We start from the raw sequence: 18,016 nt of genomic DNA on the forward strand, positions 1-18,016 counted from the left end.
GTTGACATTTATTGATATGTTTAGTGCTGGATTGACCAGTATTGACCAATATTATGAGCAATAAGATAAGCAATAAGGGAGTTCATGATTTTTCAAAAATAAAAGCAGTTTAGCTAATTTCTTGCTGCCAGGATGATTAACATTTGAAGTTTCAGGTCGCTCTATGTCATTGGGTTGAGCAGGTTTTGTTACTGTGGGTTGTTGCAAACCAGGAGAATTGAGCAGAATGAACCAATCCATTATCAACTTATGATAAGCAATTATGGATTGTTCACAATGCAGAGTAATGCCAACATGATGGATTCAATTCTCACATTGGCTGAGGTTACCATGAAGGACTGTTCTTCTCAACCTCTCCCTTTTCCTAAGGTGTAGTGATCCTCAGGTTAAACCATCACCAGTCATCTCCCTGGAATGAGAGAGCAGCCTCGGTCTGCTATGACTATAGCAACTTCACTTTTGTTAAATTATGTTATGATGAAATCCTAGACTGTACTGAACCTCAAGTTGGAGAACATTCTTCAATCAGAAAAATGCTCAATAATCCAACACCAGACAAGATTTAAAAGAATAATCTGCCCTCATGTTGAGTAGTGGGCAGGAAGCATTAAGGAGTTCCATGGAATTAATCACCAAGCTCCTACCTTTCTGTTGCAGTAAACTTCCTGTTTATTATCTCAGTCTGATTCAGTTTTTCCACCGGATATCCCTGCAAGGAAGATTTGCCAGTCAGTACAGAGAAACATCCGTAGCCTTATTTACAGCACAGTTGGGAAACATTTCATTATTGTCTTGGCTTTACTCTCGCTTGCTGGAGTGGAGACAGTTCCTTTAATTAGCAACTTAAGTTAATAGATCACAGTGACTAGATAGAATATGTAGAAACTGAAATTCAAAAAAAACTGCAGCATAGTCCGAGGATAGTGAATTATATCTGAAATACAGTCATTTGATAATTCGTGTGCTGTTGAACGAGTACAAAAATACATTCCTGTTATTCTTCAGGTATCTCCATCTTATTCAAATTATTCATTACAGTTTTAAATCACCTCTACTGCATTTGACCAACACTGACATCTTAAGGACCTACATCTAAAAAATAAGATGATTATAAGGAAAGCAGCTAGTTGATGCTCGGGTGCAATTCAGCAAGCACTCTTTCCCCATCCTCTCTTGCCTAAGCCAATGTCATTTCTTCTGTGCTCGTCATAAGTCAGATTATTCAATTACGGGAATGAGAGGAATTTATCACAGCTTAATGTGATATGATTGGATTATAATGAGGAGCGGGAATCTCCATTGAGCATGAATCAGTGGTGCTGGAAGAGCACAGCAATTCAGGCAGCATCTGACGAGCAGCAAAATCGACGTTTCGAGCAAAAGCCCTGATGAAGGGCTTTTGCCCGAAACGTCGATTTTGCTGCTCGTCGGATGCTGCCTGAATTGCTGTGCTCTTCCAGCACCACTGATCCAGAATCTGGTTTCCAGCATTTGCAGTCATTGTTTTTACCTCTCCATTGAGCATGTCTCCCAGTCTAAGATGAAGAAAACGAAGGTTCAACATTGGTCAGTATAACTTAGCACCAAACCAGGATTGCACTTATCCAGTGAGAAGTCCAACATAATTAAGATTTAAATGATGTTGACCTCAAGGCTTTGGACACGCAATGGAGTCTTCATTTATAGAACTTTTGCATGTGGAGTCTCCCCAGTTGATATGGGCAGAGCGTGGAACAAGGGGATCATGATATGTTTGGAATATTGTCCAGGTATGTCCCACCATTAAAAAGCAGTACAAATCCAATCTGGCCAATTACCACCCAAGGTTTAGATTAGATTCTCTACAGTGTGGAAACAGGCCCTTCGGCCCAACCAATCTACACTGACGTTCCGAAGAGTAACCCACCCAGACCCCATTCCCTCTGACTAAGTGACCTAATGCTACGGGGCAATTTAGCATGACCAATTCACCTGATCTGCACATCTTTAGACTGTGGGAGGAAACTGGAGCACCTGGAGGAAACCCACACAGACACAGGGAGAATGTGCAAACTCCAAACAGACAATCACCCGAGGCTGGAATCAAACCTGGGACTCTGGTGAGCCACTGTGCCGCCCCCTTGTTCATCAACAATATTGTGGAAGGTATCATCGAGAGTGTTAAGAAGCCTCACTTTCAATAACCTGCTCACTGATGCTCTACCTGAGGACACTTGGTTCTAGATGCAGTAATAGTTCAAGCATGGGCAAAGGAGCTAAAATTAAAGCAGAGCTGAAAAAGACCACCTTTGACATAAAGGTAGAATTTTACTTAGCATACAGCTTTTGCAAAATTGAAAACATATTGTGTGGTCTCATATATATTTGGCAATCAGACATCTCAGACCAATGACATTGCTACAGGAGTTCCTCAGGTTGGTGTCATAGGCCCATTCCATTCCACCATGCTGCAAGAAATGGGGATCATCAATGATGATTGAATAATGTTCAGTACCATTTCTGACTACTCAGATTCTGAAGGAGTCAGTGTCCAAATGTAACAAGAATTGGGGCAATGTTGAGGATTGAGCTAATCAATGGTAACTAACATTTGTGCATGACAAGTTCCAGGCAACGACCATCTTAAATATGAAGTCTATCTCTCCTTGACATTTATCATTATCATTGCTGAATTACCCAACATCAATAGCCTAGGAATGACCATTGACCAGAAACTGAATAACAGATGTCAAATAGATACTAGAGCAGGTCAGAGGCTGAGAATGCGTAGCAAGTTAATCACCTTCTGACTCTACCTCCACTTCCTGCCCATAATCAACACGACTCAGACGTGTGACAGAGTTCCCGACATTTGTTTGGATGCCATATATCTCTGTAAAGTATCACTTATAATCAGAAGGGAAGCAAATTGGGCAGGAAGTTCCTGAATTAGTAACCTTCCTCAATATGAGCAATGCAGGGTTACTTTTTTAAATACTATATGTGTAATAAAATGAACTGGTCCTCACCTTTAACAATTTCTCCTTCGAATCCTCCCATTTCCTCCAGACTAAAGGGGTAGCCATGGGCACCCATATGGGCCTCAGCTATGCTTGTCTCTTTGTTGGCTAGATAGACTGTTCTATCTTCCGCAGTTACACCGGCATCACTCCCCACCTCTTCCGCCATTACATTAATGACTGCATTGGCACCACCTCGTGCTCCCGCGAGGAGGTTGAGCAATTCATTAACTTCACCAACCCATTCCACCCTGACCTTAAATTTACCTGGACCATCTCTGACACCTCCCTCCACTTCCTGGACCTCTCCATCTCCATCAATGACAACCGACTTGACACCGACCCACAGCTACCCCCATTTTTCACAAACCCACAGCTACCTGGATTACACCTCTTCCTACCCTACCTCCTGTAAAAATGCCATCCCGTATTCCCAATTCCTTCGCTTCTGCTGTATCTGCTCCCAGGAGGACCAGTTCCACCACAGAACACACCAGGTGGCCTCCTTCTTTAGAGACCGCAATTTCCCTTCCCACGTGGTTAAAGAAGCCCTCCAACGCATCTTGTCCACATCCCGCACCTCCGCCCTCAAACCCCATCCCTCCAACTGTAACAAGGACAGAACCCCCATGGTGCTCACCTTCCACTCTACCATCCTTCGCATAAACCACATCATCCGACGACATTTCTGCCACCTCCAAAATGGACCCCACCACCAGGGATATATTTCCCTCCCCACCCCTTTCTGCCTTCCGCAAAGACATTCCCTCTGTGACTACCTGGTCAGGTCCATGCCACCCCCGCCCCCCCCAACAACCCACCCTCCCGTCCTGGCACCTTCCCCTGCCACCGTAGGAATTGCAAAACCTGTGCCCACACCATCTCCCTCACCTCCATCTAAGACACCAAAGGAGCCTTCCACATCCAAAGTTTTACCTGCACATCCACCAATGTCATTTATTGTATCTGTTGCTCCACATGCGGTCTCCTCTACAATGGGGAGACTGGATACCTTCTTGCAGAGCACTTTAGGGAACATCTCTGGGACACCAGCACCAATCAACCACACCGCCCTGTGGCCCAACTTTTCAACTCCCCCTCCCACTCAGCCGAGGACATGGAGGTCCTGGGCCTCCTTCATCACCTCTCCCTCACAACCTGATGCCTGGAGGAAGAATGCCTCATCTTCCGCCTCAGAACTTCAACCCCAATGTGGACTTCAACAGTTTCCTCATTTCCCTTTCCCCCACCTCACCCCAGCTCCAAACTTCCAGCTCAGCACGGTCCCCATGACTTGTCCTACCTGCCTATCTTCCTTTCCACCTATCCACTCCACCCTCCTCTCTGACCTATCACCTCCATCCCCACCCCTATTCACCTATTGTACTCAATGCTACTTTCTCCCCACCCTCACCCTGCTCTCATTTATCTCTCTACCCTGCAGGCACTCTGCCTCTATTCCTCATGAAGGGCTTTTGCCCGATACTTCGATTTTCCTGCTCCTCGGATGCTGCCTGACCTGCTGTGCTTTTCCAGCATCACTCTAATCTACAATCTGGTTTCCAGCGTCTGCAGTCATTGTTTTTACCAGTAATAAAATGAAAGCAGAATGTTAGATATGCTGTGGAACAAACAAAACTAGCAAATGGTTGGCATCAAGTATTGCCATCCTCCTTTCTATACCTTTATAGAAAATCCCTTCTTAAACTCTGTTCCTGCACAGTTATGCTACCTCAAAGATGTCAAGGTCAAAATCGGGTCCAAAGGGGGAAATGTTGAATTACATATACAATTATCAACTCTCTTGAAGTGCTTTGTGTTGCAATGTACCCGGTATAACACTTTTAATCTTGTAAGTGATGCCACCTGAATCCTGTAGCTTTTTGCCTCTGTAGTCTGTAACTTCAGTTTCTTTAGTGATGTTAGAAAGAGAGAGAGAGTAGCAGTGGAAGCGTCCTTTAAAGTGGTCAAGACTTATCTTCAACACTTATCTTCACTGGCCGGATCATCAAATATAAAAGTTGGCATGTTGTGTTACAGCTGTATTAAACTTCAGTTAGGCCATATTTGGACTATTATGTGCAGCTCTGGTCACTTTGGAGAGGTGGGGGGGGGTTTTAGTTATGATGAAAGATTGAATAAACTCAGATTGTTTTCACTGGAAAGACAGAGGCTAAGGAGAATCTGATACAGGTCTATGAAGTTATGAGAGACATAGATAGAGGCTTTTCCCACTGTGGAAAGAAGGCACAGGTTCAAGGTGAGAGGTGGAAAGTTTAGAGATGCTCAGGGAAATCTTTTTGCATGGATGGTTGTGGGTGCCGGGAACTCCCCGTCAGTGGAGGTAATAGAAGTAGGCACGTCAGCAATGTTTAAGACACATGTTGATAAGACACAAAGGACGTGAACAAAAGGGATAAAAACTGGGTATAGGCAATATATAGTGGGACTAAACAAGGACTATGAATTGGCATAGGCTTGGTGGGCTGAGGACCTGTTCCTGTGCTGTATTGTACAATCTGATAGGATAGTGACACTTGTCCTATATCAAAATTAAGATTATTGAGATGTCTATTGGCATAAACAGATTCTGTAAAACAGGAGTTAGTTGAATCACCAATTTCCCCCTGGAATTCCTCAGGGACCTTTTCTAATGGTGATGGATCAATTGTATTAACATGTCTGGATGAGTAAGCATTTAGTATTTTGTTGCTTTGAAGCTCCTGCACATTTTCTGTAAGTGACCTAGACTTTTGTAAACGTAGCATTCTTCTGTCATTGCTGAATGCTGTTTTACCCCAGACTCTTTTCTTTCATAAACAAACCTGGTATTTGTTGTTTGGCCTTTTTTTTTGTGTTGATATTTCACACGTCTTTAATGGCTATAACTTTTGAAGTAGAGTCATACAAATTTACAGCACGGAAACAGACCGTTCGGTCCAACTCGTCCATGCCGACCAGATATTCCAACCTAATCTAGTACCACTTGCCAGCACCTGACCCATATCCATCCAAATCATTTTTACTAATATACCCATCCAGATGCCTTTTAAATGTTGTAATTGTCCCAGCCTCCATCATTTCGTGTGGCAGCTCATTCTATACATGTATCACGTCTGGCGAAAAAGTTGCCCCTTGGGATCTCTTTCATATCTTCCCCTTCTCAACTTAAACCTATGCCCCTTAGTTCTGGATTCATCTACCCCAGGGAAAAGACTTTCTCTATTTATCCTATCCATGCCCCTTCATGATCTTGTAAAAAGTAGTTAGGGATTTATTGTTTTCCTGTAGTTAAGATGTTCATTTTCTTTCAGAATTTGTCTAATTATCTTCTTGATTTTTGCTAAATTTAAATCGTTTTCTCCAAAGTTAAATCTTCTTTGGACTGTAATAAATCTGACAAGGACTATCAATAATTCCCAAATTAATTCACACTCTCAAAGCTTGGTATCAAAGCTCCATAGTCACAGATTTTAATTGATCAGTAGATATTATTAATAAAATGATCTATCGATTCTGGATGCTGAACTCTTGTTAAATCTTGCTCATTCAATAATTTTGTTTGTTCTCAGATTAAAGTAATTGTCAAAAGCTTGAAACGTTTCTTCAAACAAATCTGTGACTTATTTTACATTTTGATGATTTTTAATATCAACTATGGGTCCAGTTGAAGAAAATATATATATTTACTTGCTCAGCTTGAGATTTAGTGTTTAATTTTACAGCAATTATTTTCATTAAGAATGATTTTCTATGAAGTGTCCAATCCTTTGTTCTTTTTGATGCATCTTTGACATTAATTCTTTAAGGTATAGGCAGTTCTTCTATAACATGATGGTTGTGTTCTTGTGCGACCCCATGCTATATAAAAATTGTGCAATAAAAATAGCACTTAAAGTGTTGGTAATGCTATCATGTTACAGCCAAACACATTTTACAAGTTTGCACTTTAGAAACTGCATTCCCTATTTGTCAATCATGTTTCAGCCAATTCGCTTTGATGAAACACGACATAGCAGAACAACCTGTAGTATTACTTCTCCTGCTATTTTCTTCCTAATGTGATCATTTACATTTCTTTATTTTAATCTGCAGCAACCAAATGTGGCTTGTCGTCTGCTGGCTCCTAAGCTTTTAATTTATAATATATTAACGCTTGTCTTTAAATCTTCGTCTCATTGATTTTGACTCATTAATTCTACAAAATAGCAATCCCGTCATCATGTCCTCAATTCTAGCAACACATTTTATTCAAACATAGCGTCCGATTCTCTATTTTGGTAATGTTGTCATATCTTATTACATTTATAATAAACTGTTAAATAGCAACACTGTATTGCTTACAGGAGGCTTTCTGCATTTTTGCGATGAACTGTTTTCTTTTTCTCTACCTTCTGTAGCCAAAATGGAGGTTTCTTGCATTTTAGCTGATAAAATTGACACATTCCCACCTTTCACAGCCTAATAGACTGTGCAAGCCCCTTTCTCAGACTTTCAAAATGAATCTCTATGGCTGTGCCTTCATAAAGCTTCTTGCTAAAGTCACGATTTAAATGATTTATTTCTTGACTGTATCTCAGCCTCAATATTCTTCTATTATCTTCTGTCAGACTTGGTCTTGAAAATCTTCAAAACAGCTCTTTTGAGAATCGAGATCTGCTCCAATGTTCCCAAGGCTGCGGTCTCAGTATAATTAATTTAATGGTCTTGATTGTGCAACTCCAGTTAGCCATGCCTTGTGGTGTCTGCTCTTAATGGCAGCGATGCTCACGTTCAATGGTTAGTGCCCTTTTTTTCCCCTCACTTCTACCCTTCTCTGGCTGGTTCTTTGCACCACTAATTCAAAACATTTTTTTCATCTTGCTGACAGGCACCTTTAACTTTACTATGGAGATCCAAAATGGTCACTTCTCAGCTGAACCCCAAACTGGGGCTGCACCTATATATTTTCCTTTGGTTAGGACAGTACCTAACAAATGTGACTCGTTGCTTTGCGCACTTATTAGTCTACACTGCTTCTCCTTCATTTCTACCAGCTGTAAGGGACTGCTCTTGCCCAACCTTATCTTCCATGAATTCTACTATTTGTTTGTCATGTGTTTAAAACTGTTATTTAACTGTCTGAGCATTCTAAAGTAATGATGCCTTCAAAATAAAAAACTCACTTGAAAACATTTTTTCCTAAGTAGATGGAATTTTTGCATCCTTGTTGCCTTTTGGTATTTAGGCAATAATCCAATCACTGATCACTATATTGTATTTACTGCAAAACCAACCATAACCAGTTATGGTTGGATTAAGTGCTTCTGCCAATCCTCCCTTTTTTCATTTAAAAAGCCCCTGTTTAGAGGTGTTATGAGAGATTCCCGGAGCAGGTAGGACTTGAAGCTTGGTCTCTTGGATCAGGGATAGGGGCACCACTATGCACAAAGAACCCTCAATCCTCCCTTCTACGCATTTTTTAAACAGCCTATAAACATTTATAGAGTAGGCAGGACTTGAACCTGGATATCCTAGCTCAGAGTTTAGGGACATACCATTTTACCTTAAGAACCCTTAACCCTCCTTTCTTTATTGGGTCATGGAGCCTATTTAATTAATACGGATGGAGGATCAACACCTCGTGAGCCTTAATTGGAGGCACTGGTCTTAGAAATCAAGATGTAATCTATTGCGAGGAGTTACATTAGCTCATTAGACATAATTAATTAAACTGCTGGGAGGCAGAAATGAAATATCTGACCCCATCAGGGTTTCAAGCTAGACTCTTTTCTTCACCTAACACTGAACAACATCAGATTGGCAGAGATTAATGCAGCTTCTAATATTTCCTCCTTTCAGAGTTATTACCTTTCAGACCACAGAATACTGTATCTCTTCACCCCTGCTACGTTTATTAAATAAATCATATTATATGCTGAGCAATAGATTATGCAAGTTATTGTTCTATTGCCCAATATTAATTGGCTGTTTCCAGTTAGGGAGTAGAGTCATAGAGATGTACAGCATGGAAACAGACCCTTCCATGCCAATCAGATATCCCAACCCAATCTAGTCCCACCTGCCAGCACCAGGCCCATATCCCTCCAAACCCTTCCTATTCATATACCCATCCAATTGCCTTTTAAATGTTGCAATTGTACTAGCCTCCACCACTTCCTTTGGTAGCTCATTCCATTCACGTACAACCCTCTGCGTGAAAAAGTTGCCCCTTAGGTCTCTTTTACATCTTTCCCCTCTCACCCTAAACCTATGCCCTCTAGTTCTGGACTCCCCGACCCCAGGGAAAAGACTTTGCCTATTTATACTATCCATACCCCTCAATTTTGTAAACCTCTATAAGGTCACCCCTCAGCCACCGACCATTTAAAATAATTTTAAATGCGCCTACATTAGAGAATAGATTGAAATAATGTAAAGCTTCTTACACTTGTTAAACAGTGACCTTTGCTTCAAGGGAGGACAAAATTTGACCCACCTGTCATTTGTCTATGTCAAATTGGCTGCTCAGGCTCAGAGAGAATCACTGAATTGGAAAAGGCTAGATCTGCTGGCACAAACAGATCTTTCTTCAGCAAAAATCCGTGTCATTAAGTAAGAAAGATTTGGAGGGGTAAGTCAAGAACGTTTCACCCTTATGTAGCAGATACCGTACAGATGATATGGTAGGACATTGGAGGTGACGTGACCAATACTTACATAAAATACTTGGATTTATATAGTATTTTTTCACAACTATCCGGTGGCCAATGAAGGACTTTTGAAATTATTGCCGTAATTTAGGAATTATGGTCATCAATTTGCACTCTGCAAATTTCTGCAAACAGTAGTGTGATATTAACTCAGAGGAGTTGTTTTTATGACTGTGGAACAAATATTTACTAAGACACCAGAAATGACTGCTTTGCTCCTTTTTGAAATGGTGCTTGAGATCTTTTATAACTATCCAAGTAAGTAGGTGGGGCCTGGGTTCAACATCTCATCTGAAAGACAGCAACTTATAACAATACAACAAGTCCTCTGAAATGCACTGGGGCAAGACTTGAATTCAAATCTAATTTCAAGAGATGAGAGTGCTACCAATTCAACCACAGCTGACAAAAAGCAGTTATTCAATTTAATAACTGTACAGCATTAGAGCATTCAACTGCCTTGCAGCCTATTGCTGATTCTCTCACTATCCATGCAATTCAGCAGTCCTCCCATATGACTCAGCCATAGCTTCCTTTGTGTATTCTACTTCCTTTGAATCCAAATATTCATAACAACTTCCATTAAGTTCCACTGCTTGAGGGCTATTACTTAGGGAGAGAATAGTCAAAGAACAGACTGAACATAGAAATGTGTCACGATGATCTAAAAGGCTATTTATATAGTTTAAGGGAAATTCCACTCAGCCATTTTAATTCAGCATCCATCATTCTCCACAGACAGCCTAGTCTAAGATCAGAGTATTAGGAATGTTAGACTTTTACAAAAGTCATGACATAAGAAGCCATGAACCTCAATGTTCATCACTGAACAAACAGTTACCCAGCCTAATGTTCCTGTACTTTGTCCATAGCTCTTCAGTACCAGACTCTTCTTGTAACCATCTATGTCACTTTAAAGTATGAAAATCACATGACTTTGTCCACCCCAAGCCAATACCAGCACCTCCCCATCATACTTTTAAATATGTTGAAGGTTTCTGTTCATATCATTTTTTCAGGCACTCAATTCTAGGTCCTTACCAGTCTTAGGGGCAAAACAAAGATTTTGTGCTTTGCCACTAATTTCTATATCAATTTCTTTGAATCTGTGAACCTTAGTTTTTGACTAGCATTCCAATCTACTCCATCTAGGCTTATCATACTTTTATATACCCTGGTTAAGTCACTCAGCTCCAAGGAAAACAACCCTAGCTTTCTATAGCTGTAACTTTCTGGTCCTGACAACATCCTTACAAATTCCTCTACAGCCAAAAAGAATCCATAATATTCAAGCTGTGGTCTGACCAGTACTATGCGTAATTCCACCACAATCTTCCTGCTCTCATATTTTATGCCTTGGCTAATTAAGGAAATCATACTTTCTTGACCAGTTTGCAACCTCTTGGCATCTGTAGACATACATTCCAAAGTCATTCTATTCCTTCACAGTACTCAGGGTCTTCCCATTTGTTGCGCTTTCCTTTGGCTTACAGTTCATTTCCCAAAGTGAATTATTGCACATTTTCCTGGATTGAAGCACCCACTGTACTGCCTTTGATCAAATTATCTATATCTTTCTGTTGACAAAAGCTTTGCTCCTTACTATCAAGCAGTCAATGAATTTTGAATCACATGCAAATTTCTTTACCGCGCATGAGCCTAAATCATTATGAACTATAAAAGGCAAGGCACATTGTACCGTACCTGATGAAAACATACTAGTATCAGGTTTCCAGATAGCACCATCTATCAAACAATAGCCTTTACTTCTTTCACTAAACCAATTTAGGATCTAACTAGTGACTTTTTCTTGGATCCAAAGGACTTTTCTTTTTTGCACAGCCTTTCAAAGCCTTGTTAAAATCCATGTGAGCTGCATCAATCACACTACCCTTAGAAAACCTACTTGTCATCATCACACAAAACAACAAACCAAGTCAGACATGACTTTCAGTTAACAAATTCCTGACTTTCCTTGATTGATCAATGCATTTCCAATGACTGTTTTGAAGTTAAGATAACTGGATTTAATTATTCAGATGACCCTTTCCTCCCTTTTTAAATAACTACTCAATGTTGGCAAACCACCAGGTCTCTGGCACCACTAATAGAGTCAGGGATGATTGCATTACCATGTTCAGAGCTTCTTCAATTTTATCCCTCACTTATTTAACAATCTGGAGATAATGAAAATCATGAGGCTGGATATTATGAGATGACATGGTGCCCTTCCTTCTGGCTTAAAAAAGAATTAAGGAAAGGAACCTACCCACAGTCCCAACAGGTAATTTAACACTGGGAATGCAGTGAATCAGTCTGAGGCAAGGCCACACCTTTCTTGAGAGGGATATGACGACTGTTCCACTGTAGCACAGGGAAGGGGGTAAGATGAAATTTTGTGATGGATGAATGAAGCCTTCAGAGGAACATTCATGTGCCTTTCCCAACATTGACTCACACAAGTAAAGCTGTAAACCTACTAGGTAGTGTGGGCATCCTTCCATCCGGGTAAAGTCGTGATGGTGCAAGCTGGCACCCTTAAGTAGTGATTAATTGACAACTCAAGGGCCTCATTGGCCTAAGGCAGGCAGGCCACCCTAAGTCTTCTTCAGCCCCCTATAAAGGGTTATTCAGGGCAGGTGGATAGGTTGCCTACTGGATTTTACATGACTTCTACTTTTAAACTAATTGGTGTGCATGTGTGAAAAGAAGCACAGGAGACTAGTGGGAAGGATAAAGAAGGTTCACGTAAGGCTGCCTGAGTTGTCTCGTCTAAAGTTTCTCTACAGCTGTCCTGCATAAAAATATTTAGCCATACCAAACTAGTTTTGAGAGGTCAAAAGTTCAATCCTAGTGTGCAGCAATGTGCTTCACATCAACCAAAAAGTGATACAAAATGCTACAAACTCCCTCATCACTTCTGTTTTATACAGGAATAAACCAGAAAAGGCATGGTTCCTGATCACCATCTATCTTCCTTTTGTGGATGAAAAGGAAAAAAGACCAAAATTAGGATAGTTAAGCATCCCAAGGTTTCCCAAGGTTTATCAGATAATTGGCAGTCACTCTTCAGAGTCACACATGAAGAACTATCATTTAATCAAAATAATACCTGGCACAAATGTCACTAAAATGAAAGCAATGAATGGTTAAATAACATAGAACCATTGGAAGATCTGGAGGTGAAGGGGAATAGTTGACAAGGAGGGGAAGGGGAATAAAAATTCAATTCTTAATCAATTATCAACACCAAATCTAACTGAAGAAAGTAGTATGAATTCCAGCAATTTAAACAGAAGCAGTTGAATACAAGAAACATTTTAATTGATTCAGGAAAGATGACAAAACAACATGGTGATGTTCTGGGGCTCAATATATAACCTCATTAGCAGTTAGTATTAACCCTGGCTCTGCTGATCTCAAGCCTAATAGAGGGTATGAATACATGATAAGACCTTGCATGCAAATAGCACCTTTAATGTAACAATGTACTCCAAGAACCTTCAGAGTACCACTACGCTACGTTCAACACCAAGCCACATAATGAGAGAAGTAGTATTGTTTAGCGAAGGTCCTAGGCAGTAAAGTGACAATCACCAATAATTGAACAATTAATATCAGAGACATCCAAGAGACCAGAATTACATAAGCCCTTGTATTCAGAGGACTGTGGACCAGAGAGAGCATTGAGATAGGGAGGGGACAAGGCAATGGAGGGATTTCAGAATAAGGATGAACATTTTAAAACTGGGTGTCAGAATAAATCATGGAGCACTGAAGGGTGATGGGTGACCAGAAATGAAGGATACAGGCAGTAGAATTTGTATAATCACAAGTTTAAGAAAGAGGGAGGTAGACATGGAGTGTATTAGAATAATCCAGTCTGGAAATAGCAAAAATGTGAATGAACATTTCAGTAACAGATGAGGCAGTTAGCCAATGTTACTAAGGTGGAAATAAACAGTGATTGACTTCACTGCAGTGTGATTAAAGGCTTATAACAGGGTCAAATATGACACCGAGGGTGTGACCAGTCTGGGTTCAACCTCAAATGGTTGCCATGGCGAAAGATGGTATCAGCAACTCAGGAATGAAGAGAATTTTTTCTGCTTTCATCATACCCAATGGGAGAAAAGGCTCTGTTCATCCAGGATTGGATGTTGAACAAGCAGGACAACCAGAATTTTGTGAGGAGGACAAGATGATTACTTTTCCTGATTGCTTTCTGGGAGGAAAGTACATGTGTGGATGCTGGGTGAGGACGGATGGAGGGTTTGGCAGTAATACTACATCATTTTCAAATAGCTAAGTAATGCTAGCTGTTTATATTGGCTTAAAATTAAGCTACTGGCAATGTGCCAGAGGACATGGAACTACCTCATGCATTTGTCAGCATTTGAGAAGAGGAAGAAGGGAAAAGCTCAAGCTTAAAACAAAACATGCCAACGCAGGCCTTTTCCATTTGTGCACAGTAAACTAAATGCAAAATGCTCTTTACACATAGGCAATTTAATTTTTACTCTTCTGCAAAAAACAGCAAACAACCAATTACTGTGAATGTGATGTCTGAATAGCATTGAATAGGTATTCCTAGAATCCGCCAGTGTTTCTCACCTATAATCTATTTAAGATTTCTGAATCTGTAGGATTGAAGAAAAATAAATTACTAGTGTTACGAATAATAACTTAGGAGTTCAAATTATATTTTTGTGCTAAGATTGGGGAGGCACAGCTATAGCTTTATTTTTGGAGTTGTTCTTGTCACTCGACAATAAAGGATATTCTATTCTAAAAAAAAATACGTGGAACGTAGTTTGCATCCATGCATTTTTAATAAGGTTTTACAACCCTTGAAGTGAAGGGATGGGGATAGTCACACAGCAAAATAAGAAAGCTCGAAATAAAACAGTGCTAGAAACAGTGCTCCAGAGACCGAAAGAGACACAGAAAACTACAGAAGGCAATCAGTGTGTATGCGCATGTGCACTTACCAGCAGTGTTAAATTCTCATAAGAAATCCTGCAAGATTACTCAAAACCGGGTTTAGGGAACTTGGAGCTTGTTATGCAGATTTCTTTTTTAGCTGATTCAGGGAAAGATATTAGCAGAGGAAAAGGCATCTCCTAAATATGCAGAAATTCATTGGAAGGAAACAATTTGCAGCTGTCCCTGCCTGAGCAAGCAGCCTTGGTATGGAGACTATAGTAAATCTTTTCTGGGGTTTTTGGTGTTTGTAAGGATATTGATGGGATAAAAGGAATAATGAGAGTTTGAATCATTGTCTGGTGATTGTAATGACTTTTCTAGTCAAATATAGTTTGTGTTTTTGTTAATAAACATTTTGTTTCTTTAAAGTACAATGACAGACCTTTGCTAATATGTTTACTGACTGACCTACAGTTACAAAAACTATATGCAACAAAATTAGGCTCTATTTAAGCCAGGGTTCACTTGGAAATCTAAGTTTTTCAGTATTTATATTAACTAAGATCATAAGGTAGGACTCATCCAGAATCAAAAATCCTTGAATTTAAACTGTTCTGTGAATCCTTAAAAGAAATGACATGTGAAGGTACTGGAAAGCGAAATAAGCATTGTTATAATATATATCATTTGGGTTCAAATTTTGCGAAGAATTTTGGAGCAGAAGATGTGACAATGGATCATTGGAATTCTTTTGACTAAGGCGAAACTAAAAATCAGATATACTGCAGGTAGAGATTAAAGGAGGATCTCATTAACATGGTATAATTCAAGTGATTACTCAGCATTTAGAATAAATAGGTCAGAAGCCCAAATTTGATAAATCATAGATGGAATTAATTTAGGTTCAGTTACAAATGAACAAAAACCTTGAATTGGAGGGGAAAAAAAAGAGAAAGAGAAATTAAAAACTTTGAATTAGAAACAAAGATGATGAGAATTGGAAATATAAAACCTTGTACTTGTATTTAAAGTCCATATCATTGTATCTCCTGCATTTTTGATTGTAGACCGAAGTGCAATTAGAACCTTTTCAAAACCAAAGATTGTGGACGGAATTATTGCTCTTTTAAAAACAGATGACAAACTAATTTTGTATGGTGTCTATTCTGCCACTTTATTTAAACTATGGGGGTGGGGGATATATTTGTAGATGGAATGCCACTGTAGTGTGGGTACAATGAGAGCTTTGGCCAGCAAAAGACAGCTGATTGGTTTGTGATCATTTGCAGATACCAAAAATCATCAGTTTGGCAGCTCAATAGCTTATGGGTATGAATGATGCAGGGGGAGAAGTCTTCAATCTTCCAGAATAAGTGTCTCTCTCCCTCTCTCATTCTCTCTCTGTAGAGAAAATGCCTGAAGCTTATAGAAATTATACAAGTTATATTCTCCCACAGTTGCTGTAAGCTGTTGCCTGTAACAGATAAGCAAAAGTCTGCCAATCCCTCTATGCCTCCTGTGAAGAGGTGAAAGAATCTGGAGAAATGAGAGTGAACAGAAAATACTGACAAGCAAAGGGGTCCACTCAAAAACCAGGTGGATTGAATAGTGTTTCTCAGTTTTATTCCCTCTACCCATGAAACAATTTTTGGTCTCTCTGCATCTGTTCATGTATATACAAGATATAAAATGGGGATTATGAGTTTTAACTGGCAGAGCCAAATATTGATAGTTCATAGTGATTAGAATGTATTTATTTGCAACAAATAGTAGTCTTGTTAAGTACAAGAACATGGTCAGTGTCTTCTCTTAACTTCCCCATAAATTTGCTTTCTTGATGTTGTGGGATACTATAACGCGAATTTACTTGAAGCTTTGGAGACTAACACAGGCAGGATCCCAAACTCAACAGGCTATTTGAATTTTAATCAGACAGATGCCATTTTCGCTGTAGCAAGGATCTTAACCAAAACCCAGAGTGGGAGATAGAAACTTTGACAATACTCAAAGAAAAGCTCAAAGGATGGATAAGGTATGAAGAACTGTCAAGCTGCAAAATTGTTTAAATTTAAAATGACCCAAAATAAAAGTAGGACTTGTAATCACAGAGCTCAAACCAAGTATTGAGAGAATTTTACCAGCGACATTCATTACAGGGTAAGGATATTATTGGACAATGGTCTCATGCGGTGTTGGTTCAGGAAGATATTTTTAAAGAAGATTAAAACCCCTGTGTCAGTGATAGATTATAAAATACTCAAGCTGTGACATTTTTAAATTTTGTTTTAAAAAGGGCTACCTGTGTCAATAAGGCTTGAAAAATTCTATTCTGCTAGTCACAATTGTTTGTTGACATTACTCACATGGCTATTATGATGTCATTATTAAGGCTTATTTTCACAACCAATCATTAGGCAGCTATAAATTCACAGATTGACAGCTCAAAGAGGTTATCAAATGATTAGTTCTCTTTGATGTGCAGATACAACATATTTTAAACAGGGATTTAAATGTTTTCAATGGGCTTTTATGAATGTAAGTGAATTTTTTTTTAAAAAGCTATAACAAAACCGATACGAAAGTGTGGAACTTTAATTCATTTCTTCTTTAGAGCAGCATAAGTCCAAAAGTTGGTGGATTGTGATGGGGGAAAATGCATTATTAAGTTGAAACTGCAGGCTTCATAAGCAATTATTGTTTGAGGGTGGGGGGTTAGGGAGAGGCAATACATCAGCATGGATGATATGACGGATGATGGGGGTTGAATGGAGGTAAGGATATGTGTCAAGGGCGAGTGGATGTGGAGAGTCAAGGTCTAGCACAGATATTTTAACAAAACAACCAGATCAAAGAATGAAAAACTGAACAGGGCCTTTTAAAATCCCACTTTAGCATTCAGTAGCTTCAGTGACCACCTCTGATCTGCATCTGGGGAGGAGGGAGGTGCAATTCCATCATGTACCCACTCCCCAGGTGCGAAGATCCTGGAATTGTTCAGATGCAGTCATGTTAGCTGGTAGATTTCCTCTGACATTTATCCTTATCAGGAACAATGGGAAACATGTGCAAATTCCACACAGACACTCGCCAGAGGCTAGAATTGAATCAGGGTCCCTGGCGTAGTGAGGAAGCAGTGTTGACCACTGAACCAACTTGCCACCATGTTGACCTCAGCCTTGAACATACTCAATGACCAAATCTCCAAAGTCCTCTGAGGCAGAGAACTTCAAAGATTCATCACCCTCTGAGTGAGGAGATTCCTCCTGACCTCAGTCCTAAATTGGATAAACCTCAAAAGTTAATCTTATTCTGAAAATGATTCCGATTCTGGACACCACCCCCAGCAAGAGAAAATACCCGTCTGCATCTACCCTGTAAAGAAATGTTCATGTTTTAAGG

The 18,016-nt window shown here is 39.8% G+C and overlaps 1 protein-coding gene across 4 annotated transcripts in view; it reads right to left on the reverse strand.

Moving 5' to 3' along the window:
- Positions 1–18,016, reverse strand: part of LOC122557232 (protein Shroom4-like) — a 145,885-nt gene that overhangs the window by 38,629 nt on the left and 89,240 nt on the right. For all 4 annotated transcript variants that reach the window (XM_043704696.1, XM_043704693.1, XM_043704695.1 and 1 more), the window contains one exon: positions 645–709. In XM_043704696.1, coding sequence (XP_043560631.1) covers positions 645–709 — 65 coding nt within the window. The remainder of the gene's footprint in view (positions 1–644; positions 710–18,016) is intronic.

This window comes from Chiloscyllium plagiosum, chromosome 15, assembly GCF_004010195.1.
Source record: "Chiloscyllium plagiosum isolate BGI_BamShark_2017 chromosome 15, ASM401019v2, whole genome shotgun sequence".
In the NCBI taxonomy this organism is placed as follows: Eukaryota; Metazoa; Chordata; class Chondrichthyes; order Orectolobiformes; family Hemiscylliidae; genus Chiloscyllium; species Chiloscyllium plagiosum.